The 23,694-nt window shown below is 37.9% G+C and overlaps 1 protein-coding gene across 2 annotated transcripts; it reads right to left on the bottom strand.

Moving 5' to 3' along the window:
• Nucleotides 1-23,626, bottom strand: LOC127617131 (F-box only protein 38-like). Of its 2 annotated transcripts, XR_007967282.1 has the most exons (22): nt 23,258-23,626; nt 22,739-22,975; nt 22,416-22,549; nt 18,451-18,614; nt 17,537-17,702; nt 17,184-17,459; nt 16,822-16,915; nt 16,598-16,728; nt 15,139-15,309; nt 14,786-14,928; nt 14,335-14,533; nt 14,101-14,238; nt 11,021-11,188; nt 7,823-8,410; nt 6,872-6,972; nt 6,681-6,783; nt 6,074-6,240; nt 5,408-5,553; nt 4,943-5,046; nt 4,540-4,653; nt 3,448-3,547; nt 1,679-1,812 (listed from the first exon to the last, which is right to left on the bottom strand). XR_007967282.1 is itself a non-coding variant. In XM_052089038.1 (21 exons), the coding sequence occupies exons 2-21, from the start codon at nt 22,867-22,869 to the stop codon at nt 1,634-1,636; spliced, it is 3,417 nt and encodes a 1,138-aa protein (XP_051944998.1). In that variant the 5' UTR covers nt 22,870-22,975; nt 23,258-23,626; the 3' UTR covers nt 1-1,633. The 2 variants fall into 2 exon arrangements, 1 of the variants encoding a protein (XP_051944998.1); XM_052089038.1 differs by lacking the exon at nt 3,448-3,547 and having other exon boundaries at nt 1-1,812.
• Nucleotides 23,627-23,694: the final 68 nt, after the last annotated feature.

Here is a 23,694-nt window from a genome sequence, read left to right as displayed (position 1 = left end):
AAATAAAATTCATGACAGAACTTCAAATTTTATTTTGTGAAATATTTACTCTTTATATAAACATATAAAACAAATCTTGAAAGGTCATTTAAATACAGAATATCTGTACACAGGCTTTGTACACAAGTTTCTGCAGTGTTGAGCAGGGGTGTAGATTACATTTATGCAGTCTCTTAGCTTCTGAACATGGCAGACTGGGTCACCCAGAAAAATATAAAGTAGAGCAGCAAGAAGATGGGGTTCATGCATTAATAGCTCTTGGACTCTCTACTAATTAAACTTGTTTCCCTCATCACAAACACAAGTAGGTGAAATATATTCTGTACCAAGCAGCCAGTTAAGACACATTATGCATTGTTTTAGTTCCACAATTTTTGTGCATTACACTATAGTGTGAAGGACTAGGCAAGAAAAAAGGAGAAATCCAGAATCATGTAATTCTTGGTTATCTCAGGTGTACCTTTTTGCAGGTTCACATTATAAAGCAGGTTAATGGAGGCCATTTGTTGAGGCCATTTTGAAGATGCTTCACCCTATGGAGGGAGCATGTTTATGTGAAGAAAAAAAAAAGTATGTGCATCAAAGTCATTTGAAGATGAATAAGGGATATGCCTAGCAACTTTATCCACTGTGTTTTTGATTTAAAACTATTCTGCTGTAGATTAATAAAAAGGTGGCTTCAACTAAGGGGATTAGACTATAACAAATTGTGTACATAAAATACTTGTCTCACATCTTTTTTTTTATTTTTTAGGTCTATCAAGACCACTAGGTGGAAAATGAGGTATATTTATTCACCAATTCTGCCATGTTTCTCTCATAGGCCAAGAAACAATTAATCTCTTTCAACAGGTTGTGACACATATTCTTCTGTTATTAGTGACAGACACAAACGAGTCAATCAAATGACCCAAACCAATTACCAACCTCTGGGGGAACAGTGAGAGAAAAACAAGAATATATGAACTTATTTAAAACAAATAAAACAAAATAAATAAAACATTCTCTCAAGGTACGAGGTGCAAAAAACAGAACTCTAGAACTATGATGTTGCCAATAGAGGGATGGATCCCAACCAAGGAATTATGCCAAATGACAAAAACCGTGCCTGGGTTGAAAAAAAAGAAAAAAAAGAAAAGACATCTACCATGGGCTTTCTTTCTGTCTCCACCGAAGCCCAAACAAGTGATTTCACTTGCCACCTGTCATGGCTTTACATGTCTTTTCCCACATACACAACTGTTACAAAATTAAACGGATGATGACACCATCACCCCCTCTTTACTGTAAGTGTGCTGCATGTCCATGCCAGGCTGCCATTCCTTCTTTTATGTCAAAAAGAGATACACAAGAAAAGCAGCCTGATGACAAATCTATGCAACAGTTCATCAGTCCATCGACTCCACACATAAAAGTCATGGCTGACAATGTCTGATTCAAAGCGATCACTATCAGTTTCAAGTCAACTCAGATTTAAAGGCAACTGTAAATGCCTTGGTATTCCACACTGAGGCTGTGTGTAAGATGCCTCTCTGTTCTCATACAGAAGGCAGCAGGGGTGATCAGAGCCTGGCAGAGGGCTGAACTGGAGCCCTTCAGCATCTGTAGTGCCTCTGGCTGAGCAGTGTCTGTTCTAGATGTAGTCGTCATCCACTGGTTCTCCACGAACGTCACAGTAGTGAATGAAGATGACCACTACACGCTGGAAAACACCCCTATGTGTCTGTCGACGCTCTGAGATCTCCTCACCGATCGTCTCCATGCAGATGTCGGCCGAGAGCTGTCCTTTACGCCGTGGCGCGTAAATAGTAGCTGAGAGACAGAGGAAATGATCAAAAAGCAAGTTCAGAAAAAGGCAGTGATCAACAATTGTATTTCTACAACAGTCTTTGGACAATTTGACCTTAGAGAAATAGTTCACGCAAAAATAAAACTTCTGTTATTATTTATTCCCCCTCATGCTGTTCCAAACCTGAATGAGCTCCTTTCTTTTGTGCTCTTTCTCATGCAATGATAGCATCATGCCATATTTGAGTGTGAACAATGGTGAATATTTTTGACAAATAACAGATGAAATTTAGGTCTGTTGCTTACATAATGCTATCAATATGCTTACACAGACTCTTATAATACGTTACGGTGATTTAATGTCATTTTTTAACCACATTCACTTTTATCAGAGACAATTTAGCAAAGACTGTTTTCAAAATGAATGGGAGAAATTGAACACCCAACAGATGTATAAAAGGAAGTCCCACCTTATATGTAAAAGCGCCTTTTGGATACAGACATCGTCTCTCAAGCCCAAAGTATCCTTTGGTCAGACCCAAATGCTCACGCAAATTGCGCATACGCCTGAACACGCAGAATGCGCATACGCCTGAAATGATTTGCATGAAATAGTGTCCACATGCGCCAACAGTTTGTGTGTGCGCGCAACATCAAATGGAGTGTACTTTGACAGGCTCACGTTCAACAGTACGCAGACGCTGAGCATTCCTGTCAAAATCTAAGTATACTTTGGGCTTTGTGTCAACTCAAGAACACACATGAGCATTAGCGGAACCAGCCAGACATTTTTTTTAGGAGTGATCTGAGCTAACAAAGCACAATTTATGATACCACTGTAGTCAGATTTTCCTGCTGGTTTCAAATATATTCATAATTGATCATAATCCTGACCAACCATTTTGGAGATTTTGGTCTTTCCCCATTCAAGTACATAGGAGCTGCACTTTTATACCGCTTGTTTACATAGGAAAATAGCACCCCAGCCTGTCAGAGTGGTTCAAAGGCGGCCGCGGAGTGGACTGACTTGCCTGGAATGTCAATTAAATGAAAGTAAAGTCCCAAAGAGTACCTCGTTGATTCTGCAAAATTTCACCTTTTGTGTTGCATGGAAGAAAGTCATACAAGATTATAAAGACATGAGGGAGAGTAAATAATGTCAATTTTATTGTTTAAGTGTCCTGTTAAGCCACACAGGCCTTTCCATTTCTTTAAGTAGCATAAATGTTTGTTAATTATATTAGAATAAACTGAATATGAAATGGTTATTGCTAGATATTTCTCTTGTGTACAGGAAAAATAGAAAAGTCAATATTCACTAAAGAAATTTCCATGACTTTCCAGGCCTGGAAATTACAATTTTAACATTCCCTGATAATTAAATGTGTGTGAATTACACTAGACTCAAACAAATATGGAATGGTTAATGAGGAGGGAAAATATAATTTAGATGGCATATTAACAAAACACTAAATTTAAAGATGAAACATTATGATTGAATTATTACAAGTCATCAATAAAATCATTGTTATACAGTTGAAGTCATTACAACTAAATTATTAACCACTCAAGTTTTGGAAATTTCCAAATGCCAGAAGGTACCACGTTCATCTGTACAAACAACAGTACGCAAGAATAAACACCATGGAGCCATCATACCGCTCAGGAAGGAGATGCATTCAGTCTCCTAGAGATGAACGTAGTTTGGTGAAAATTGCAAATCAATCCCAGAACAACAGCAAAGGACCTTGTGAAGATGCTGGAGGAAACAGGTAGACAAGTATCTATATCCACAGTAAAACGAGTCCTATATCGACATAACCTTAAACCTGCTCAGCAAGGAAGAAGCCACTGCACCAAAATCACCATAAAAAAAGCCAGACTACAGTTTAAGTGCACATGGGGATAAAGCTCTTACTTTTTGGAGAAATTAACCTCTTGTCTGAAGAAACAAGAATTTAACTGTTTGGTCATAATGACCATCCTTATGTTTGAAGGAAAAAGGGTGAGGCTTGGAAACCAAAGAACACCATACCACCCGTGAAGCATGGGGGTGGCAGCATCAAGTTGTGGGGGTGCTTTGATGCAGGAGGGACTGGTGCACTTCACAAAATAGATGGCATCATGAGGAAAAACTTTTATGTGGATATATTGAAGCAAAATCTCAGCCAGGATGTTAAAGCTCGGTCACTTCTAAATGGACAATGACCCCAAGCATACCTTCAAAGTTGTGGCAAAATGGCTTAAGGACATCAAAGTCAAGGTATTGGAGTGGCCATCACAAAGCCCTGACCACAATCCTGAAATTTGTGGGCAGAACTCAAAAAGTGTGTGATCAAGGCGGCCTACAGACCTGACTCGGTTACACCAGTTCTGTCTGGAGGAATGGGCCAAAATTCCAGAAACTTATTGTGAGAAGTTCGTGGAAGGCTACCAAAAATGTCTTTAAACAATTTAAAGACAATGCTACCAAAAACAAAGTGTAAGTAATCTTTTGAACCACTGTGAATGTTATGAAAGAAATAAAAGCTGAAATAAACAATTCTCTCTACTATTATTCTGACAATTCACATTCTTAAAATGAGGTAGTGATCTTTGCTGACCTAAGATAGGGAATGTTATCTATGTTTAAATGTCAGGAATTGAGAAAAAGTTTAAATGTATTTGGCTAAGGTGTATGTAAACTTCTGTTTTCAACTGTAGATTGACAGGTTTTGTATTTAATAACAGACATCACTGAGCATTACTCACTGCTTTCATCATCCTCGAAGTCATATCGAGCGTAACTGTTGGGCTCTGCTGTTCGTAAAGAGCGAAGCCATGGGAAATCTGTGATCATAGAGTATGGTGCTCCATCCACTACTCCTATAGTACATACAGAATATGCGAAAGATTAAATAATATCACTTCAAGACAACAGTTTTATTCTTTTAAAACTGAAACACATTTTGTATGGACAGATTCTACAATATGGGAGCCTGACAATTTTCTCATATATAAGACAAGATTATTAAGGGATCTGTGAAATGTAAATACAGATACAGATGTAAATATCTATCACCCTCCTTCACACACATTACTACTGCTCTATTTCCAGAGGAAGTAAGGGGAACATAGAGCCAGTCTCAAAGGACTCGGATACATTTCTTCTCACCCTCTAATGTGTATATGTCTCTGCCCCAGGGATAGTTGGGATACTTCTTAACATCCTCTTCCGTCCGTGTGGCCTCCGGAAAGAATTCATACTTGATGAGTTCTCTTGTGAAAGGATAAAAACACAGCTTGATGAGCTTTTTGTTTACTATGCTACCATATTAAAAAACAGTGCCATCTGGAGGACAAAGCAATTAACAGACGAGCCATTTGGAAAGCCTAAGTAATTTTTGAAGAATTCAAGTGTGATGAAGCAAAAATTACAAGATATTTACTGTTTAAATACAGTTTTCAAAGATCATATTGATTACTGTACATCTACACAGATTTTGGTGTATAAAATAAAGCATATTCTTACTCCAAATGTACAGTTGATAGAAACTCAGTTTAGTGATTGCTGCAGACATTGATTCCTGTAGCAGACGACAGCTTAAAAACTATTTTATGGGTAATGTAGTCCACTCACTGGCTAATGTTGGCAATGGTGTCCATCCAGCTACGCACACGCACTTTGTTCCTGACATTGGGCGGGTTGCTGAACTCATGAATAATAGCAATATGGTATGGGTATGGACCGCTGAAGAGCTTTTTCTCCAGAGCCAGAGAGTCAATCTAGAGATGAACATTCCAATGACAGAAGATGATTATAAAAGCAACACCTCAAATACCCTCTTAAGTCTGGGGGAAAAAGTATTTATTTGTTGTAAATATTTGTACACTGCCTATATGCAATCATTAACAAAAATATATACTTGTTAAAAATCATGAGGACTGTTTTTAAAGGGCATCATCACAAATGTTACTCAAGGGGCCATTTATATACATAACGTGCCTCGAGTTACAAAAAAGTGTGACAGCGCAACAAATGCAGATTCAATAGAATGCAGGGCTCTCAAGATGCATTAAAAAAGTTATTTTAACTTGACACAGCATCTTTAAATTGCTGTGCTCAAGGCAAGATGCATTGTGATGCTCATAGATGTCCATCTATAGTGCATATTTACATATAAAAATAATTCCAAAACAGTGCAGATAGATATGTCCCGTGTGAACGGCCTCTACACACTGCGCAAAAACCCACGATTGTCGCATCTATGGCAACCTCACACTTTGCTACAATAAAAACACTGACCTGCTGCATGGGCCTCATGTAAATGATGCGGTTTCTCTCCGGGGGCATTCGTAAGATCTGATCCAGCACCTGCTCCATGTCCAGCTTTTTACATTGCGCATAGTCAAAGCGATTCACTATAGGCGCACCTTCCACTACCAGGTGTTTCAGCACCCTACAGCGCGTGGCTGCAGAAAAACAAGTTTGGTATGACTGGAGCTGGGTTCCCATCCTTTTTGACCAATCAAATTCCATTACTTTTCCTGTCATTTCTGATTGTTGGACAGATTTTTTAAAACTCATTTAGATTCAGACTGATTCGCTAATGAATAATTTAGACCAATTTGTGAACCGTTTTGATCTATTCATTGAATCAAAAGAATGATACATTCACCAATGAGAAATCTCTTTGGCTTGCAAGCTAGTTTTCCTCTGCCTAAAAATATCTCATGAACAAGATATTACTCTTGTGCACAGGAAAAATATAAAAATCTATAGGCCAGGCCTTGAAATCACAATTTTAACATTCCCTGATAATTTTCAGGGTTTCCATGAATGTGGGAAACCTTTTGAAGATCTTTGCTAAAGTTTCAGATGTCAATGGCAAAGTGTTCTGCTACAAACTTACCATGGACAAACATCATTTTGGGGCACTCCTTAAGGACTAGGTCTGTGATGCCACAGTTTGAAAGTGTGATCCCAACCAGGTTTTTAGATTTAAGGGCGAGAACCTGTATGATAATACGACAATAGGTCATTCTGTTTAAGTTACCACACTAAAGTCACATTTAGTTGAGTCAATCGGGATCATTAACCAACCTGCACATGGTCGTCTTCAGTCACAGGGTCACTGGTGCTGGTAGACTTGTCTGCCATACGTTTTCTCTTAACTGCAGCCCGTGGCTTTGCTTTGGGCAGCTCTGGACAGATCAAGATGTGATGAGGCATATTTCAAATGAACTGCCATTGATGGACAGATTCATCTTAGCTGAATATCATTGCATTAGCTAGGCTTAACTTTGACAACTTTCTGCATTTTTTCTTTACTGATGCACAACATTATTTTGAGACTATTTTCCTCTTCTCTACTGTGCCATTAGAAGAAAAAAAACATACAATGGACAATAAAGTGCTATACTATACATGCCCCTACAATTATGAAAATCTAAGATGTAATTATTCCATCAGTGGCCTTGTTATTTATATTCAGACTCATTCAGTTGAAAAGGTCTAGTTTCTTACAGGTGCTCCAGGTGTACAGCACACAACAAGTGCGAGTCAAAACGAGACAGAGATAGGAAAAAATACCCTTTTTAAGAAAATGAAAAAAAACTAAAACATATGAGCTCTGTTCCAAAAGCTGGTGAGCTGCTGTGCCATCTACTGCACACATAAGCAACTGCATTTTAAGGCAGTATCCTAGAAACGTGATGCTACATTTGTCTGGATTTGTTTGAAAAAATATTTTAGAAGGCAGCATAACCTACCTGCCTACCTTTTGGAACAGCTTTTGCATTTGGAGTGTACCTAAAATGCCTTAATGCTGCCTTCGCAGACAGCTCACTTGGATTTGGAACATGGTATACTGCAGCATGTTGGCAATATAGGTTACAGTGGAGTAATCCAGACCCCCATTACATGCCACCATCTGCTTTTATGCTGTGCACAAATGGCAGACCACAAGGCTTGGCCTTTGCCCAACTGTGCCTTTTTCCATTTCTCATTGATGCTCTAATGTCCCATAACGTGGCCCTTCTGCTCTTGTCTTACCTGACTCCACCAGGGGGACAGAGGAAAGTCTGCTGCGGGCACGGGTGACTGGTCTCCTGGGGAACCCATCTGTTGTGTTTCTGTGTGAGGAATCTGGTCTCAAGCCTTGCTGGTGGCTTGCAGACCCCTCATCATGCCCCTCAGATAAGCTCTGAGTTCTGGATGGAGTGTTGGAGTGCCTGTCCTCCATCTCATCTCCCACTGCTCTATGCTCCAGACTATGATGTTCTGGCCTGCCGTTGTCACCCCCTGCTGGCTGGCCGTGGCCACTGCGAGTCCTGTTTTCAGAGCCAGAACGAGCACTATTGCACGTGCAGCGTGTCCTCACCATATCCTCCTCCCCTCTCCCAACCTGGTCCTCCTGATTGGCCGAGTCCTCCCTCCAGCGGATGGAGCAAACGCAGCTGCCGGTAGAACAACCCGAAGCAGGTCCAGTCCCACTGTTTCCATCTCTGACCCCGTGCTCAGCTGTCTCAACAGCTGCCTTCATATCGGCCTTGATCTGCTCACTGGTTACCTGACAGCCTTTCTCACAGCTGGGCTCCCGAGGCTGTGGCCCACGTTTACGGAGCGGCGTTTTCCCTTTACCTATCACAATATAGAACAACATTTATTACATATCGACTTAAAAGTGTGAAAACCCAAAACACAGAAATGTACAGGTTGCACAACATGGAAAACAACGATAGTGCACATTATGTTTACTGTGAAGGGGGAAAAAGTTTTTGTTTTGTTTTGAGCCATTTTGTTCTTTCGGCTTAAAAACAGAAGTTTAAGCAACTTCAAAAAAGGAGGTATTTGCAAGTCATAATTGGTGAGATAGTACACATGTATGTTAATATATTCTGAGCACATGTCCATATTGTTCATGAGAAGAACGCTTCCATCCAATCACAGTGCTGCTAGCTCATATGCATGAGCACACATTACAGCACAGAATTAAAACTCATTCACAGGCGTACAGTAACAGCTTTTCAGGTCAGGCGCAAGACTTCAAAGGCACTCGGGTAGAAGTAATGCGAGGGACTTTTACACATAACACCGTGATGAAAATTAAATCACTCATCAGAATGGACCACAGTCCATAACACCACTGAAGCAGGCATGTTTGTTGGCCGGCTACTGTCGTGCTCCAAACATGAAACAACGGTGTATGAGGAGAGGCTGTTCAGTTTAGATGGTATGGTGATTCCATCACGTCTTTTTCGCAGTGCATCTGATCATGGACAGGGTAATAGGTTTTTCACTGCTTGTTGAAAAACAGAAGAGAATGATGAAAACTTTATTAAAGCAACCCTAACCTAGTCTGTTTAAAGGCGTTTAAATTTTATCACACTAGAATCAATTAACGTGTATTATGCTTTAGTATTATGCTTATACTTTTGAAAAACAATGTGCATTTAATGTTTTATGTATTGATTCGGTTTACTTTAATTGTATGTGCCTTACTGCATGCAATTTTTCTTCAGAAAAAGAGGGAGTCAAAATATTTTCAGTGGTAATCAACATTATGCCACAAATGCTGACAACAGAACTTGTATTAAATCCGAAACACTCCTTGAAAGAATAAATATCAGTGAATTTTTGAAAAGTATTGAAAAGCATTGCTGGTTTTGATGGTAATGTCGTACTTGAATGACAATCGATTTGCAAACTCTGCATTCAGCACACTTCTGTCCACTCATAATGTGATGCTCAGCCATCTCTGCTGTGAGTGCATTTTGGAAGTAGCTCATGACCCCCTCCTGTCCTCACACCCCTTTCTCCTCCCAAAATCCAAGAGGGGAATCAGTTCATGCAGCCTCTCATGTAATGCAAGCGTCATATTTATTCTTTTTAATTTCACTGTCTGTGCTTTTAGAAATGTAAAGTGCTGATAACCATCCATTTGCGTTGTATGGACCAACAGAGCTGTTATACACATTTGGGATGGCATGAGGGTGAGTAAATGATGAGAAAATTAGCATTTTTTGGTGAACTATCCCTTTAAGTCACATATCACAATTAAATTAATTTGGTATTTCTTCTTCCTCTAATGGTGTGGTCAGACTGACAGCATTTTGCTTTGACACAGCGATCAGAATTAATTCATAATTCAGGGTTGGTAATTTGAGGCAATGAGTGAATGTGACTATCGCCTATGCAACAAAGTTGAACAGAGTTTAACTTTTAATAATGCAATATTGTACTGTACACATTCCTTTTTATAACATACATTTTTTGCAAGAAGAAAATGTATTTGTTGTCAAAATAGAATGACATATTTTTAAGAAGAAATACTTCAAATTAGTGGTCAGATGTGCCATAGCTACGGATAATTGTGCTATCCGTAATGAAGTGTTTACCTTCCATCAAATATCTGCTGTTTTAATACTGTTCACATCTTCACAACCCACCAGAGATGGGGACTCGAGTTAGAGACTCAGAGTTGCTCGAGTCGCACCAGAGTTGCATTTTAATAGACGTCAGACTCAACCTGAAATTACTTCAGACTTGACATAACAGATAAAAAAAACTACAAGTCTTTTAACCTTAAATAATGATATCTTAAAAGGAAAAATGTAGGTTTTATTTGTATGGCTTTGTTACATCTGCCTCACATATTTCCCTGTGTGTCATGATCAATCGGACATACAGTTTGTTCCGTATTTTTGCGTCTTGGAAAGAGCATGTGTACAGCTTTTGATGGACTTAAAATAGCTGGCAAGTTTTGGTAAAAATTATACAGAATTATATTACATTGCAATGCATATGTCTTATTGCTTTGCACGTGTGCTCGCCTTGTTGAGTTGAATGTGAGAAAAACTGTGGCACCTTTATTACAAAAAACAGTTCAGGCTAAGTATCAGTAAGACTGTGACATCATAAAATAAATAAAATACAATAAAATTTTATAAGTTCAGGTAGAACCCTATTAGTTTCCCAGATTTTCCAAAGATCATTGCCTATATAATGTAATATTTTAAATAGAGCATTTAATTATTTTTTTTTAAAAGCATGAAAATGTAACTATAAGTGACTTAAGACTCAAACTCTCGACAAAAGACTCTACTTGGACTCGAGCTTAAAGACTTCACACTTGACACTGACTTCTGATGACAGACTTGTGCACATCTCTGAAACCCACAAAACTGGATCACAGGTAATAATACTATGATCCGATGCAGTGGTGGTGTGAATGCTTTGAATGTTAACTACCATTTGGAGTGACAGATGTGCTGCTCTTCTTCTGGGCTTCTGTCTCAGTGTACTGGCCTTGAGAGCATGTGGCTCCCTTTGTCCTGACTGGACTGTACTCGTCCTCACTGTCTGAGTCTGACACAGCCACTGACTGCTTCTTCACTGCAGTCTGAACTCCACTAGGCCCTGGTTGACAAAATAAAAAAAGCATAAAAGTAAAAGGTGGAATGTGTAATTTGTGTCAATAATATCACCAAATGGAATGAACAAAAATAGTCAGACAGGTTTCCAGAACTCCTCTTTTCACTCCTCTTTCCACTGGTCAACCAAAATGATAGTCATGGCCCAAACTCATGCCATTGGTTGAGATAATATTGCTATCTCAGGCTGTTTAGGATACTCAAAGAAACCCCAGTGCTTACCTACAAATGGCTTACTTACCGTCATCTCTGCACTTTAAGCTGGTGTACACACACGAAACTTTATTAGGTATACTTGTACATCTACTTATTCATGCGATTATCTAATCAGCCACTGGCAGCAGTGTAATCGGGTTGCTCCGATTCCTACATTTTGGCTTTGGTACAATACCAGACTTGCTATCTGTTATCTATACTAACTCGATACTTGGGCAACAAATACAAATAAATAAATAAATCAGATTTTTTTCTTAAATTACACAGAAAATTACTTTACTAAAAGAACAGCATAAAGTCTTATAGACACAAATTATTAGTGCCCGACCGATTTATTGGTCACCAGATATTAGCCTTTCACAGATATTTCGTAACGGCATATATGTTTTCCGATATGCGCAGATATGAAAATTTGATGAAGATGAAGAAAACAATGCTTGGGGCGATTTAGAGTTGGTGTCATAACATAGTTTGTCCAGCAGAGCATGCTCCAACTCCTTCGGAAAGGAAGACTTTGTGAAATACATACTGGAAAGTTAATAAACAATGACCCCACAATTTTCCCATTTCAATATAACAAATATAACGTTAACCCTGACCCTGACAACCATGCCACACATGTTTATCACATCTGTTTGCTGCTAGCCAGCTATAGTTTGTCAGTAACGTAGCCAATTGAAAGTAAGCATTAGAGCATCTTTTTGCAGCTCAGCAGACAACGGTGTGTAGTGGATTGTCAGTTGAGTGTTGATTTCACGCTACATTTTTTCCTAGTTGGTGAGACGCCAGTTACTGGAAAGTAAATAAACAACGTCCATCATTTACTCTCCGTGACAACGATCTTATAGCTAGCTAGCCACATAGCTACTTTCATACCTGGTCAGCTGAGTGGAAACTAATGTGTAAACTTGTATTCACCAAACTGTTTTGTTAATGATTCGCAGTTTGGTACCCCCTTCAACCGAACAATTCCAGTCATTGCATTTACAAAATGTAATATTTAAAAATCTAGTTTTCCACCATTGAAAGTTCCCACTGAACTTGTATAGCAGAATACGGTGTAACACCGCTGCCGCTGTTTATCTCTCGACTCGGCAAGTGTAAATGCTTCTTTACAACTTGCCCCTAATTGACAGGCAGTATTTAAATAGTCAGCATCTGACTGATACTGAACATACAGTACTGATGTTTATTTAGCTATTTATTGTATTTTTATTTATTCTTTCTTTTGTGTGTTCATTTCTATAATTTTTTGACAATGTATAATAATGTCAAATATTCTTTGATAAAAATATTTGTTTAAGAAATGTTCCCCCTCTAAAATCGGTATCGTCTCAAAAATCCCATAATGGTCGGTCACTACAAATTATGCCTTTTCTTTTTAAATTTTTCTAGATTCCATGTTAAATGTTTTAAATGAAATGTTATGATTTTATTGTGTTTAATCAAACACATACTGTACCAGCTTTAATCAAATGAAAATATAAAAATTTTCAACATATAGAGCAATAATAATATATATATATATATATATATATATATATATATATATATATATATATATATATATTATGTTTGGTAAAAAACAAAAAGATGCAGAACAGAGCTTTCCATTATTAATGACAACATTAAATGAAAACAATCTGATTACCTGAGGCAAAAGGCTGCCATGGCCAAATCACAACATGCTGATATTCAATACATTTGCTTTTGTGATAATGAGTACAGATAATATATATATATATATATATATATATATATATAAAAATAATATAACCATTTAATATTATATTATTGTTATTATGACTATTATTGCGATTACTTTGAATATTATACTTTAATACAGTAGTAAAATATTTCTGTCGTAATGTCTTCAATATCCGGTTGAATAGAGCTCTTATTTCAGCTGGACTTTTATTTTGAAAGACATTTGAAGTTCTTCCTGTTTGTGAAGGATTTGTTATATCAAGCTTCACACGACTTGCGAGATGAAATATCCAGGCCCACTGCAGCCTCAGTTTCCAGTTCTCAGCTGACAGTAGTGGTTACCGGAAAGGTCTTCCACAGCTGTAGCCCATCTGCCTCAATGTTTGACGTGCTGTACATTCAGAAATACTTTTCTGCTATCACCATTGTAACACGGGTTTATTTGGCTTAATGTCACCTTCCTGTCAGCTTGGACCAGTCTGGCCATTCTCCTCTGACCTCTGTCATTAACAAGCCGTTTTCACCCACAGAACTGCCGCTCGCTGGATGGTTTTTTGCCATTCTCGTTACACTCTAGAGACTGTTGTGCATGAAAATCCCAGGAGATCAGCAGTTACAGAAATACTCAAACTAGCCCGTCTGGTACAAACAAATATACCACGGTCAAAATCACTGAGATCAAATTTTTTCCCCATTCCGGTGGTTTATGTGAAAATTAATTGAAGCTACTGACCCATATCTGCATGATTTAATACATTACTCTGCTGCCACAAGATTGGCTGATTAGATAAATCACATGAATAAGTGGATGCACAGGTGTATGTATTAAAGTGGCTGGTGAGTGTGTATATATATATATATATATATATATATATTAGTATTTTAACATCCAATAAACAAACTTCACTCTTAATAGACGATCACTGAAAGCATACATCTGAGATAGTCATATTATTCACAGAATTTTTATCAGACCTGCTTGTTCCTCATCCTGTTTATGTGAAGGATTAGTAGTCTGTCTGGAACCTTGGGTGTCTTCTGCTGGACTGGGAGCCACAAGAACAGGCTCAGGCTCCAGGTTTTCTGCCACCATGCCCTCCACATCAGGAATCCCTGAAATCAGCACATTTAATTAAAAAAAAAATAAATTCTGTGCCAGATAAGCGCACCACACATCAGACAGTTAATTTGAGATGGTGATATACGCACCGTCTGCACCTCGTTGATGTTGTTGAGGAACTTCTTCTGCCTGATTGCCGTTATTATTTGGTGGAATGTTTGCATCATTATTGTTCTGGTGATTGTTGTTGTTATTGTTGTCATTATCATTGTTGGAATTCTGATTGCTGACCAGGGCAGACGATACACCGATACCTGTGCCTGCACTGAGTCCCACACGTGCGCACCCCTGCGGTAATCAAATTACATTAACATGCCTCACAACATTTAAGTCTAACAATCTATGGAGTCAAACTCACTTTAATGAATACAGTCCAACAGTTAACATATTGTGAATAGCAGAAGATTCTTCCTATAACAAATGATAATTTGACAGAGGCCACAAATGGTAATGAAAATCAAAATTATGACATATAGTAATGTATATCACTGGTAAGGAGTTGTTTTTCTTTTTTCCATGGGTAGTCAGTGCCATGCTCACCTTAGGAGGCTCACGAAACATCTGGTCCAGTGAAATGAATTCCAGGCTGGGAAGCATCTCGATGAACTGACTGAAAGACTCCAGCTTGATAGCATGACAGCGCACCAGAGTGAGGTCCACCAACCGAGTCCAGCGTGAGTGATCTAAAACAAAGAACAGTTAATTAGTGAATCAACAATCAATGTATAAAACGATATTGATGTATGATTAAAAATAATCACCAAATACCTATGGCATTCCTGATATTGTTGATTGAAAATGTAAAAGTGAAAAAAAAAAAAAGTCCACAAGGAACCTGAACGGAGTATTATCATGAGCTCAAGAAATAAAGAACTGACTGTAAATATTATTACCTGTGATCCAGTTGTGTGGGTTGTGAAGATGTGGACAGTTATAAATAACCAGATACTTGATTGAGGTAAACACCTCATTAACAGCCTTCATTCCAATGTCTGTGATGATTCCTGGATTCTCAATCACATCAGCAAGGCCATATTTCACTAACTCGGCATGGCTCATTTTACCTGTGCAATATAATACATGTTTCTGTAAACACCAATGGCAGAATTGTGGCCCATAAATGCAACATATGGTTTGAATCCAAGTGGTGAAAACTCAATCATAATTTACTTACCCTCATGGTATCCCAGGTGTGTATGACTTTCTTCACCAGAACACATTTGAAGAAAAATAGAAAAATATTTTAGCTCAGTATGTCCTTAAAATGCAAATGACTGGTGATTGACCTTTGACGCTTCAAAAATCATCGACAGTCAGCAAAAACGTCATCGATACGACTCCAGCGGTTAACGTCTTCTAAAGTGACACGACTGCTTTTGGTGCGAAAAAGATCAACATCGAAGTACTTTTTAACTATAAATCATCGCTTCCGGTCAGCATCAGTATGCACGTGTGAAGTAATTGAGTTGGCATATTCGCGTGAGGACTGAGACATTTGCGACACACCTGGAAGTGCACAGCGATTTACAACAGAGTAGGACGAATGCTGTACAGAAGCTTTGTTGGTTTTGGTTTAATTCTGCATTTGTATCTGTTTGTTTACTCACAATGGTGCATTTGTGTGCTTATCCTGGATGTCTCAACAGAGACAAACAGGTGAGATTACGTCCATAACATGCCAATGAGAATATGTCCGTTGAGAGGCTGCGTGAACTCAGTGCTCTTGTGCCATGAACGCGCATACTGCTGCTGACTGGAAACAATGATTTATAGTTTAAAAAGTACTTAATTTTTCGCAAAGTGTGTCACTTTATAAGACATTAATTTAACCACAGGAGTTGTTTGGATGACGTTTATGCTGACGGTCTGTGAATTTTGGAGCTTTAAATGTCAGATCATCATCCACTTGCATTTTAAGGACCTAATGAGCAGATATATTTTTCTTCAAATGTTTTCTGATGAAGAAAGAAAGTCATACACACCTGGGATGTTATGAGGGTGAGTCTATGATGATTATATATATAATTATCCTTTTAACATTGACTATTTTATATTGAGCATCTTGATAGGTTCTGATGGCCATGAGGTGCTTCTGGGTTGCAGTCTATTTTGTTAGAAGATACATTCACTTGAGGAAATTATATATATAGAGATACTTACACAAAAGCAATTAAAATGTTAGAAATTGATATTGCATTTATAAAAAAGACAAACTATATACAATAAAATAATAAGTTAAAGGTCGATCCATTCTGTTTTTCTTAACATCTGCATTCAGTCTCTCAAACTATGCTATTCAATCTCTTGACAGTAACATGATGTGATCATAAACATTATGTAGAAAAGACTTACATTGCAATAAGAACTCATCAACATATCCAAGGTGCAAAGTCTCAAACTGGGGGAACTCCAGTTCAGCCATCTTCAATGCGGAAAACACCCCATCTTTGGTTAAGGAAGGCTGGATTCGAACTTCATGCAACCTGGACAATCAGAGCCAATTTTGTCAGTATCTATAATTCTACTGTCTCTACAGTGTATATCTAATATGCACAGAATAAGTTGTATCCATTTACCTGCGAGCAGCAGTAATGATGAGGTAGCCCAGGTCGACTTCAAGTGCATTCTTACAGGCTCCAAATACAATTGTGTGCAAATTACGAAACCCCCCTAGAAGGCATGTACATTAGCGAAAATATTACTAAAATAGACCTCATACTTCCTTTACTATGCACAACATTTTTAAATCAAGTATTACAAATGGAAATGCAAAACATGTAGAACAAGACAAACTTAGAAGAGTTTTGGCTATGTTTTCATAGTCAAGTATGCTTTTATTATATTGGCTAGATAATACTGAACAGCAACATCAACTCGTTTTACACTTCACTGCAATTTAAATATATCTCAAAAGGAGCTGATATGATGTCGTTCTTACCTGACCTCCAGCTGTCCTCCACCACATGCTGAATCAGCCCCCCTAAGAAGGGCACCCGCACCAGCTCCAGCTGCTCTAGGTTGCGGGCAGAGGCCAGACCAGTGATGAGAGGCACATACTTCAAAGAATTGGTGGGACCGGCGCAGTTCCTCATGACGAAAGTACGCAAGTTCACACAGAGAAAATCTTTGAAAGGCTGAGGCTTAGTAAGGCGCACCCATTTCAGGTACAGATGCCGAAGCATGGAGAGACAGGGGATCTCCGGCACGTTTACACCTGCAGGAAAGAAAATGCAGAAAGGTATGTGACGAGACATGAAAAGGTTTGTACCCTGGAGATGATTTAAAACCCACCGACAAGATGCAGAGTCTGGATTTTAGCTGCAACAGGAATGGTGAGTTTGTTCTCTGATGGGATAGGAAAAGCCCCGTTTCGGTTTCTGAACTTGCCCAGAATATGGACCTGAGGCATGTAGTTCCATATCGCCTCTACCAGCTCCAGATGTGATGTCTCCACACCCTGTGAGCACAAATATTGTCTGCATTTCAACAACAAAAGTATGCAGAAGAGACAGAAGTATGGCGCACACAGTGGATTCAATAACAGGTTTAATCCACGTGAAATTAATCACAGTTAAGAAACTTCCCCAGCTGAAATACTTTTCTAAAGAAAGAACAATCAAATTGATATTGAAAGTAAAAATGTTATATGCCATTACTGGTAAATGGCTTTATTGTGAAGCAAAATTTCAGGTAAAAAAATAAATAAAATGAAAAAAAAAAAAAAACATAGAAAGGGGGCAGCGTCTTTTTTCATTTTCTATTGCAAATATTGATGTATATCATTTACAATTTTGGCTTTGATCAAAATGTATGCGTTTCTTTCAGTAGTACAAAAAAAAATGCTCAAAAACTAAATTGAGTCAGGGACCTCTGAATGAGTTCAAGCGGAATGACCCGACTGTGTATTTGCACATGATAGTACTTGACACGTGTGTGAAAGTTTTCACACAGAAATGATCCATCAAAAAATTCCTATTTGGAACTTGATCCTGAATGTTTTTAAATTATTATTAGAAATGAAATCCTACATTTGCACTTTTTATGCGAGTTGTCTAACTAACCTTTTCTGTGCACATAATTAAGAAAACTTGAGCACAATTATTAGTGAATGTGTCCATGTGTGAGGACATAAAGGTTTCCATAAACTATGGATGACAGACTTTTTAAATGACAGATATCACTAACTTGGAATATCATGGACTCACAATAAGGTTGGGGCAGGCCTGTAGAGCCTCCAAAACACCAGGAATACTGTAAGCCTCATAACCTCTGACCCTCCTTCTCTCTAGGTAACGTGGATGAAGACCATACAGCTGCTCCAAATCAGGCATCTTCTTCATCAGCATGAGGAAACTAGAGTCTGTGAAACCTAAGTTACACACACTGGTTCAAGTAATGTATTATATTACATGGATTTACAATTTCAAAGCTTTAAGACTATTACCACTATTCCTTGCTTCATGCACTTTTGGACTGCTATTCAAAACAAAGCTATCTTTGAAGAAAGGTTTGCTACATTTATATATGACAGCCCGATCAAAAATCTTGCCAGCTTGGCTGTTTAACAGAAGTGTTAGTTCCCCCTTGTCTCAATTTGGTGTTAAAATCTTGTTTGCCATCATTACATTTAGATATAAAAGTTAGATGTTTCACAAAAACATTTATCTTAAGGTGGTTATTTACATCTTCAGCTTTAGTGTGTCAATAGGAAAAATACATTTTAGACTCCCAAACATTACTTTTGCAAATAGAAAAGATTAGATCAGAAGAACAGGGTGCTCTGACAGATGTTATAGCCCTCACAAAGCCCCCCACTGAATATTGTGTCAATCTGGGATTACATAAAGAGACAGAAGCAATTGAGACAGCCAAAATATACTGAAGAACTGTGGTACATTTTCCAAGAAGCTTGGAACATCCTATCTGCCAACAACCAAGAAAAATTGTGTCCAGGTGTACCAAAGAGAATTGGAGCTGTTTTAGCAAAGGCAAAGTTGGTCACACTGAATATTGATTTAGATTTTTTTAAGTTTACTGGACTTTGTATGACATTAAGTGATAAATGAAAACTATTTATCACTATTTTTGAAGACACTTTTTTCATAAGTGCCTAAAACTTTTGGACAGTACTGTATACACAACATTTTATGTAAATATCAGAATAATATTGCCCATCGATATTGCATTGATCATTCCAAACAAATAACTTGAAAAGAGGGTCTTCACAGAATTTATGCACTTTAACACGTTCTGTGTTGGAAATGTTAGATTTTGTAAGTGTGGCAAAACGTGACTATTTAAATATGATAAAATATGTTAAACGGAGCTGAGAGTACAACACTCATATTGGTAGCTGAAAACATTAAATGCACAAACTTAGAAAGTCGAAGGGATTTGTAAAATTTTCTGAAAGACATGTTCAAATTTAGCAGAAACCTGCAGATTCTGGACAGACGTAAGTGAATGTTACCATGACAAATGAATGATAATAATTCTTAATCTTAAAGGGGCACTCAGTAAAATGTGTGGTTTGTGTTGCGCTGACACCTAGTGCTAGTCATCAGTCCATGACTGTGCATGAGTTATAAAAGCGTGCATCTAGGGCAGACTTCAAGACTTCCATCAGATGATGCATTTTTATACATTAAGTTTTTCTTGTACACAGATTTACAAAATCATATTAGAAGTCATGACACTGATAAATAGGGTAAAGGAACACAATTTAAACTATCTCTTGGAGATATATATATATATATATATTAATAATTCCAAGCAATACACTACCAATAAAGCATAGGACAATTTAATCATAACCTCAAATAAAGAAAAACTAAGTGCAAATATTACAACAACAACAACACGCATTTTTTTTTTTTTTATATTTAGAGAACAAATAAACATGACTCGGATATCTGGATGGTTGCAGGCAGGTGCTTAGAACAGTCAAATATAAAGAAAGGAAAATGTATCATGTCTCACACTGCTGTAGATCGCAAAAATCACTATGTTCACATAAACAGCCACACTTCTGCAGGTATTAGGGGTGTAACAGTATGATATTTTCATGGTATGATAATGGTCACAAAAATGACCACGGTATTGAGGTGCATTGATAATATTGTTAGCAGTTTAATATTTAGTTATGAAACATGGCTGATAAACACACAGAGAAATTATTTAGTTATAACCAATTCTTGAACTTCATATTGGATTTCTTCAACTTTAATCCTTTAACTTTTGATCTTGAACATCAGGACACTCTCTTAATCCGAAAATTAAAATAAAAAAGAATTCACAAACCAGAAAAACAATAACAACAAAAAAAATTGCAACATGTACAGTAGTCAGACAATTATAACTAAATAAATGTTTGTTATTTTATGATTTATGATTGAATTGTAATGATTATTGCCCAGGCTAACACTTCAGATATGCATTTCTATGCATTCAGTACTTTGTTGCATTTGTGATTCAGTTTAATTCTAAACAATACCTACTGAAAATATACTATTCCTTTGCAGATTATTTATTGGCATTTTGTCCAATAGGCCTACTGTCTATTTTCTGCCACAGTTTCAGTGTCAATTTCCTGCACATCAAAAGCCATGCATTTTGTAAACCCTTTTTAGTGCTATGCTTTACAGATAAACAGATTATTAGTAATATCAAACTCATTGTTAGTCTACTGTTACGCAGCACTTAGGCATATCGTAATGTTGAACAAGTGCTTAAATCCGTTTGTTGCAATTGTAAATAAGACAAAGCATAAACATAATTTAGTTATGCCACAACAAATCATGTGAAACTACATTGAATCTGGTGTTTTGATGAAACAGGCTATAATTATTATCCTGTATACTGTATTTCCACTTGCATTCATCTCTGCAAATTCCGTGGGATGGTGCTCACGGAGATGGTGCTTAAGGTTTGAGGTGTTTCCCACCGGAGCTGATATTTTTTTGCGACAAACTTTACAGACTGGGTAACCTTCAACATCAATGGTGCCTAGTGGGTCTTTAACATACCCAAAGTAATCCCAGACAGTGGACTTCAACCACTTTGGTGGCAGAAATCATGGTTCCGAATCTGACATGTCTTTATGATGCGCTCGTGCTGCACTTTTGATGTGCTTGTGATGCACTGCGCTCGCAAAACCTACATGCCATCTTTAAAATTGAGTGACAGTTGAAATGTAACACAAGGATAGCACAATTTAAAGATTTATTTTATCTCGGCAAGTTTATTTGACGCTGTGTAAATGTTGCTGATTCTGTCTTAATTAAAAGAATTTGGATATTTTTTTTAATGTTCTGAAGAAAATCAGCCTTTATATTCATACAAAACCATAAATGAGAAGATTTTAACGGTATGATAAATGTCCGTTTTAAAACTGCGGCATATTGTGAAAACTTTAAACCTTTACATCCCTAGCAGGTATATACATTATATTGCCAGCTGACCAAACGTTGCTGTTTAAATAAATAATAAGTAATGGAACAACGATTAAAGAAAGGTTTAGTAAATAGGAGTGATCCCATTTCTGTTTTTAACCAATTATATACATCAGACTTAAAAGTAATACTATATATACACAGAAGAAAAGTAAGTGATCTGTCGATGACAATCAGAAAGAAACAATTATTGAAATCATTATTTAAATCACAATTATCATCGCCTCAACTGCCATGGTTTTTTCACCAGCTTGAAACTCGGGTCTGCTATGATTGGTCGAGAGGTTCAGCAGCAGGGACTGTTGGGCAGTAGACCACTTTGGAGCTCATACCGATGCAGGTTCAGCTGAAGGGTGCATCGAGTGTGCAAAGGAGGCGCTTGTGAGCACCTTTCTGAGTGCTAAAATGTAAAAAGGGTCACCCTACGTTCTCATGGACATCACGGGGCAAATACAAATCAAGCATGCCATTTGGGACAGGGCCTTCATCTCTTGTGAGCGTAAATTTTTTAAAAACTATTACACTCTTTATTTCCATTTAAAAGTTGAGCAATTAGCAAAACAATTACTAAGTGCAATTTTTATATAAACTCAGAAAGAATGGCCTGCCACAAAGCCCTTAGACAGACTATTTATTCACAATACAAAACAGGTTTTGTCAGAAACAGATCTCAGCATTGAACTTTCATACAGAGCAGAAGCATTATGGGTTCTGCCTACCTGAGGGCATGTACTCCCACCACCGGCTGGCACAAAGGTCCACCACCTTCACCACTCGCAAATACAGAGTCACCGCCTCACGCAGTTTCCGTGACAGACACTCCATACACATTATGTCCTGCATGGGCAAGTACCTGTGGGGAAATGTACTAATGTATTATATTTTTGTCTCAATAATTTGAGTAAATCCATAACAACACTGCAAGAAATATCTGGAATTATTGTGCCCATTACTGCTATTACAATGACTCACCAGTGAAATGCCAACATTTATAAAAGTGGTAATAGGTGGTGGGTTGTGAATGCACATATGCTGAACTGACCGGAATATGTGGCAGAGCACCTCATGTGAGAGCTCATTGATATAATCTTTGGGTTCCTCATGTCCGAGTGAGCTGAATGTTCCTCCCCCCAAACTCTGAGTCCTGGTGACCTTTCGCCATGGGCCCATCATGTCCAGGGCAGTGAGATATCCACCCAAGAAAGATAATAAACTCACTCCTCCCCTCCCGGTCCTCTTCTCCAGGACATCAACACCAACACACAATCTTCACTCAGTCCTAAATAAAGAATACATGAATAAATATATCAATTAATTATCTGACAAAGAAGCTGGAGGTCACTGACAAATTACATGCATGTAAAACATTAAATGTTGATACGTATAAACTGTCATAATCCAACTGCTACAGAAGACCCACTAACAATTTTTCCTATTCAAAGTGGTCAAAGAACCACAAAAATGACCAATAGCTCATCAAGGGGGTAAAGCAGATGTAAAGTAACCAAAATACACAAGACAATGGACATAACATCTACACCAAGAGAAGCTGAACACTCACAGGAGGTTTCCAGGACCTATTTGGATCTTAACAGCGATTGTTGAGTTATCATGGTCCAATAAAAAAAGCTGTGGACCCGTTGAGTGACCCGCAGCGAGTGGAGAAGTTGATGATGCTGTTTCAGGTCGTTGTGTATCAACAACTCCAGCTAGCAATCAGCTGTTAGCAAGCTCACCCCTGTTTTTATAAAGATACAGACAAAACAGCGCTTTAAATATTTAAAATCACAACAGAAACAGGTCTGTATATGTCCTCAGAATTTTACTCTAACTCTTAAGTGTGATTTGGGGTGAGTTTGTAGATATGCAGCAGTAGCTCTATGTCTGTTTGGATCCGCACTCAGCAACGATGTGAAGCCAGCGTTCTACGACTTCCTCATAGAAACAGGAAGTGGAGTACTTCTTCTTCTTCGTCTTCTTTGGGTTTAATTGCGGGTT

This window comes from Xyrauchen texanus, chromosome 23, assembly GCF_025860055.1.
Source record: "Xyrauchen texanus isolate HMW12.3.18 chromosome 23, RBS_HiC_50CHRs, whole genome shotgun sequence".
Classification (NCBI taxonomy): Eukaryota; Metazoa; Chordata; class Actinopteri; order Cypriniformes; family Catostomidae; genus Xyrauchen; species Xyrauchen texanus.
Note: the sequence above shows the minus strand (reverse complement) of the source record. Positions and strands in the feature narration are given on the sequence as shown.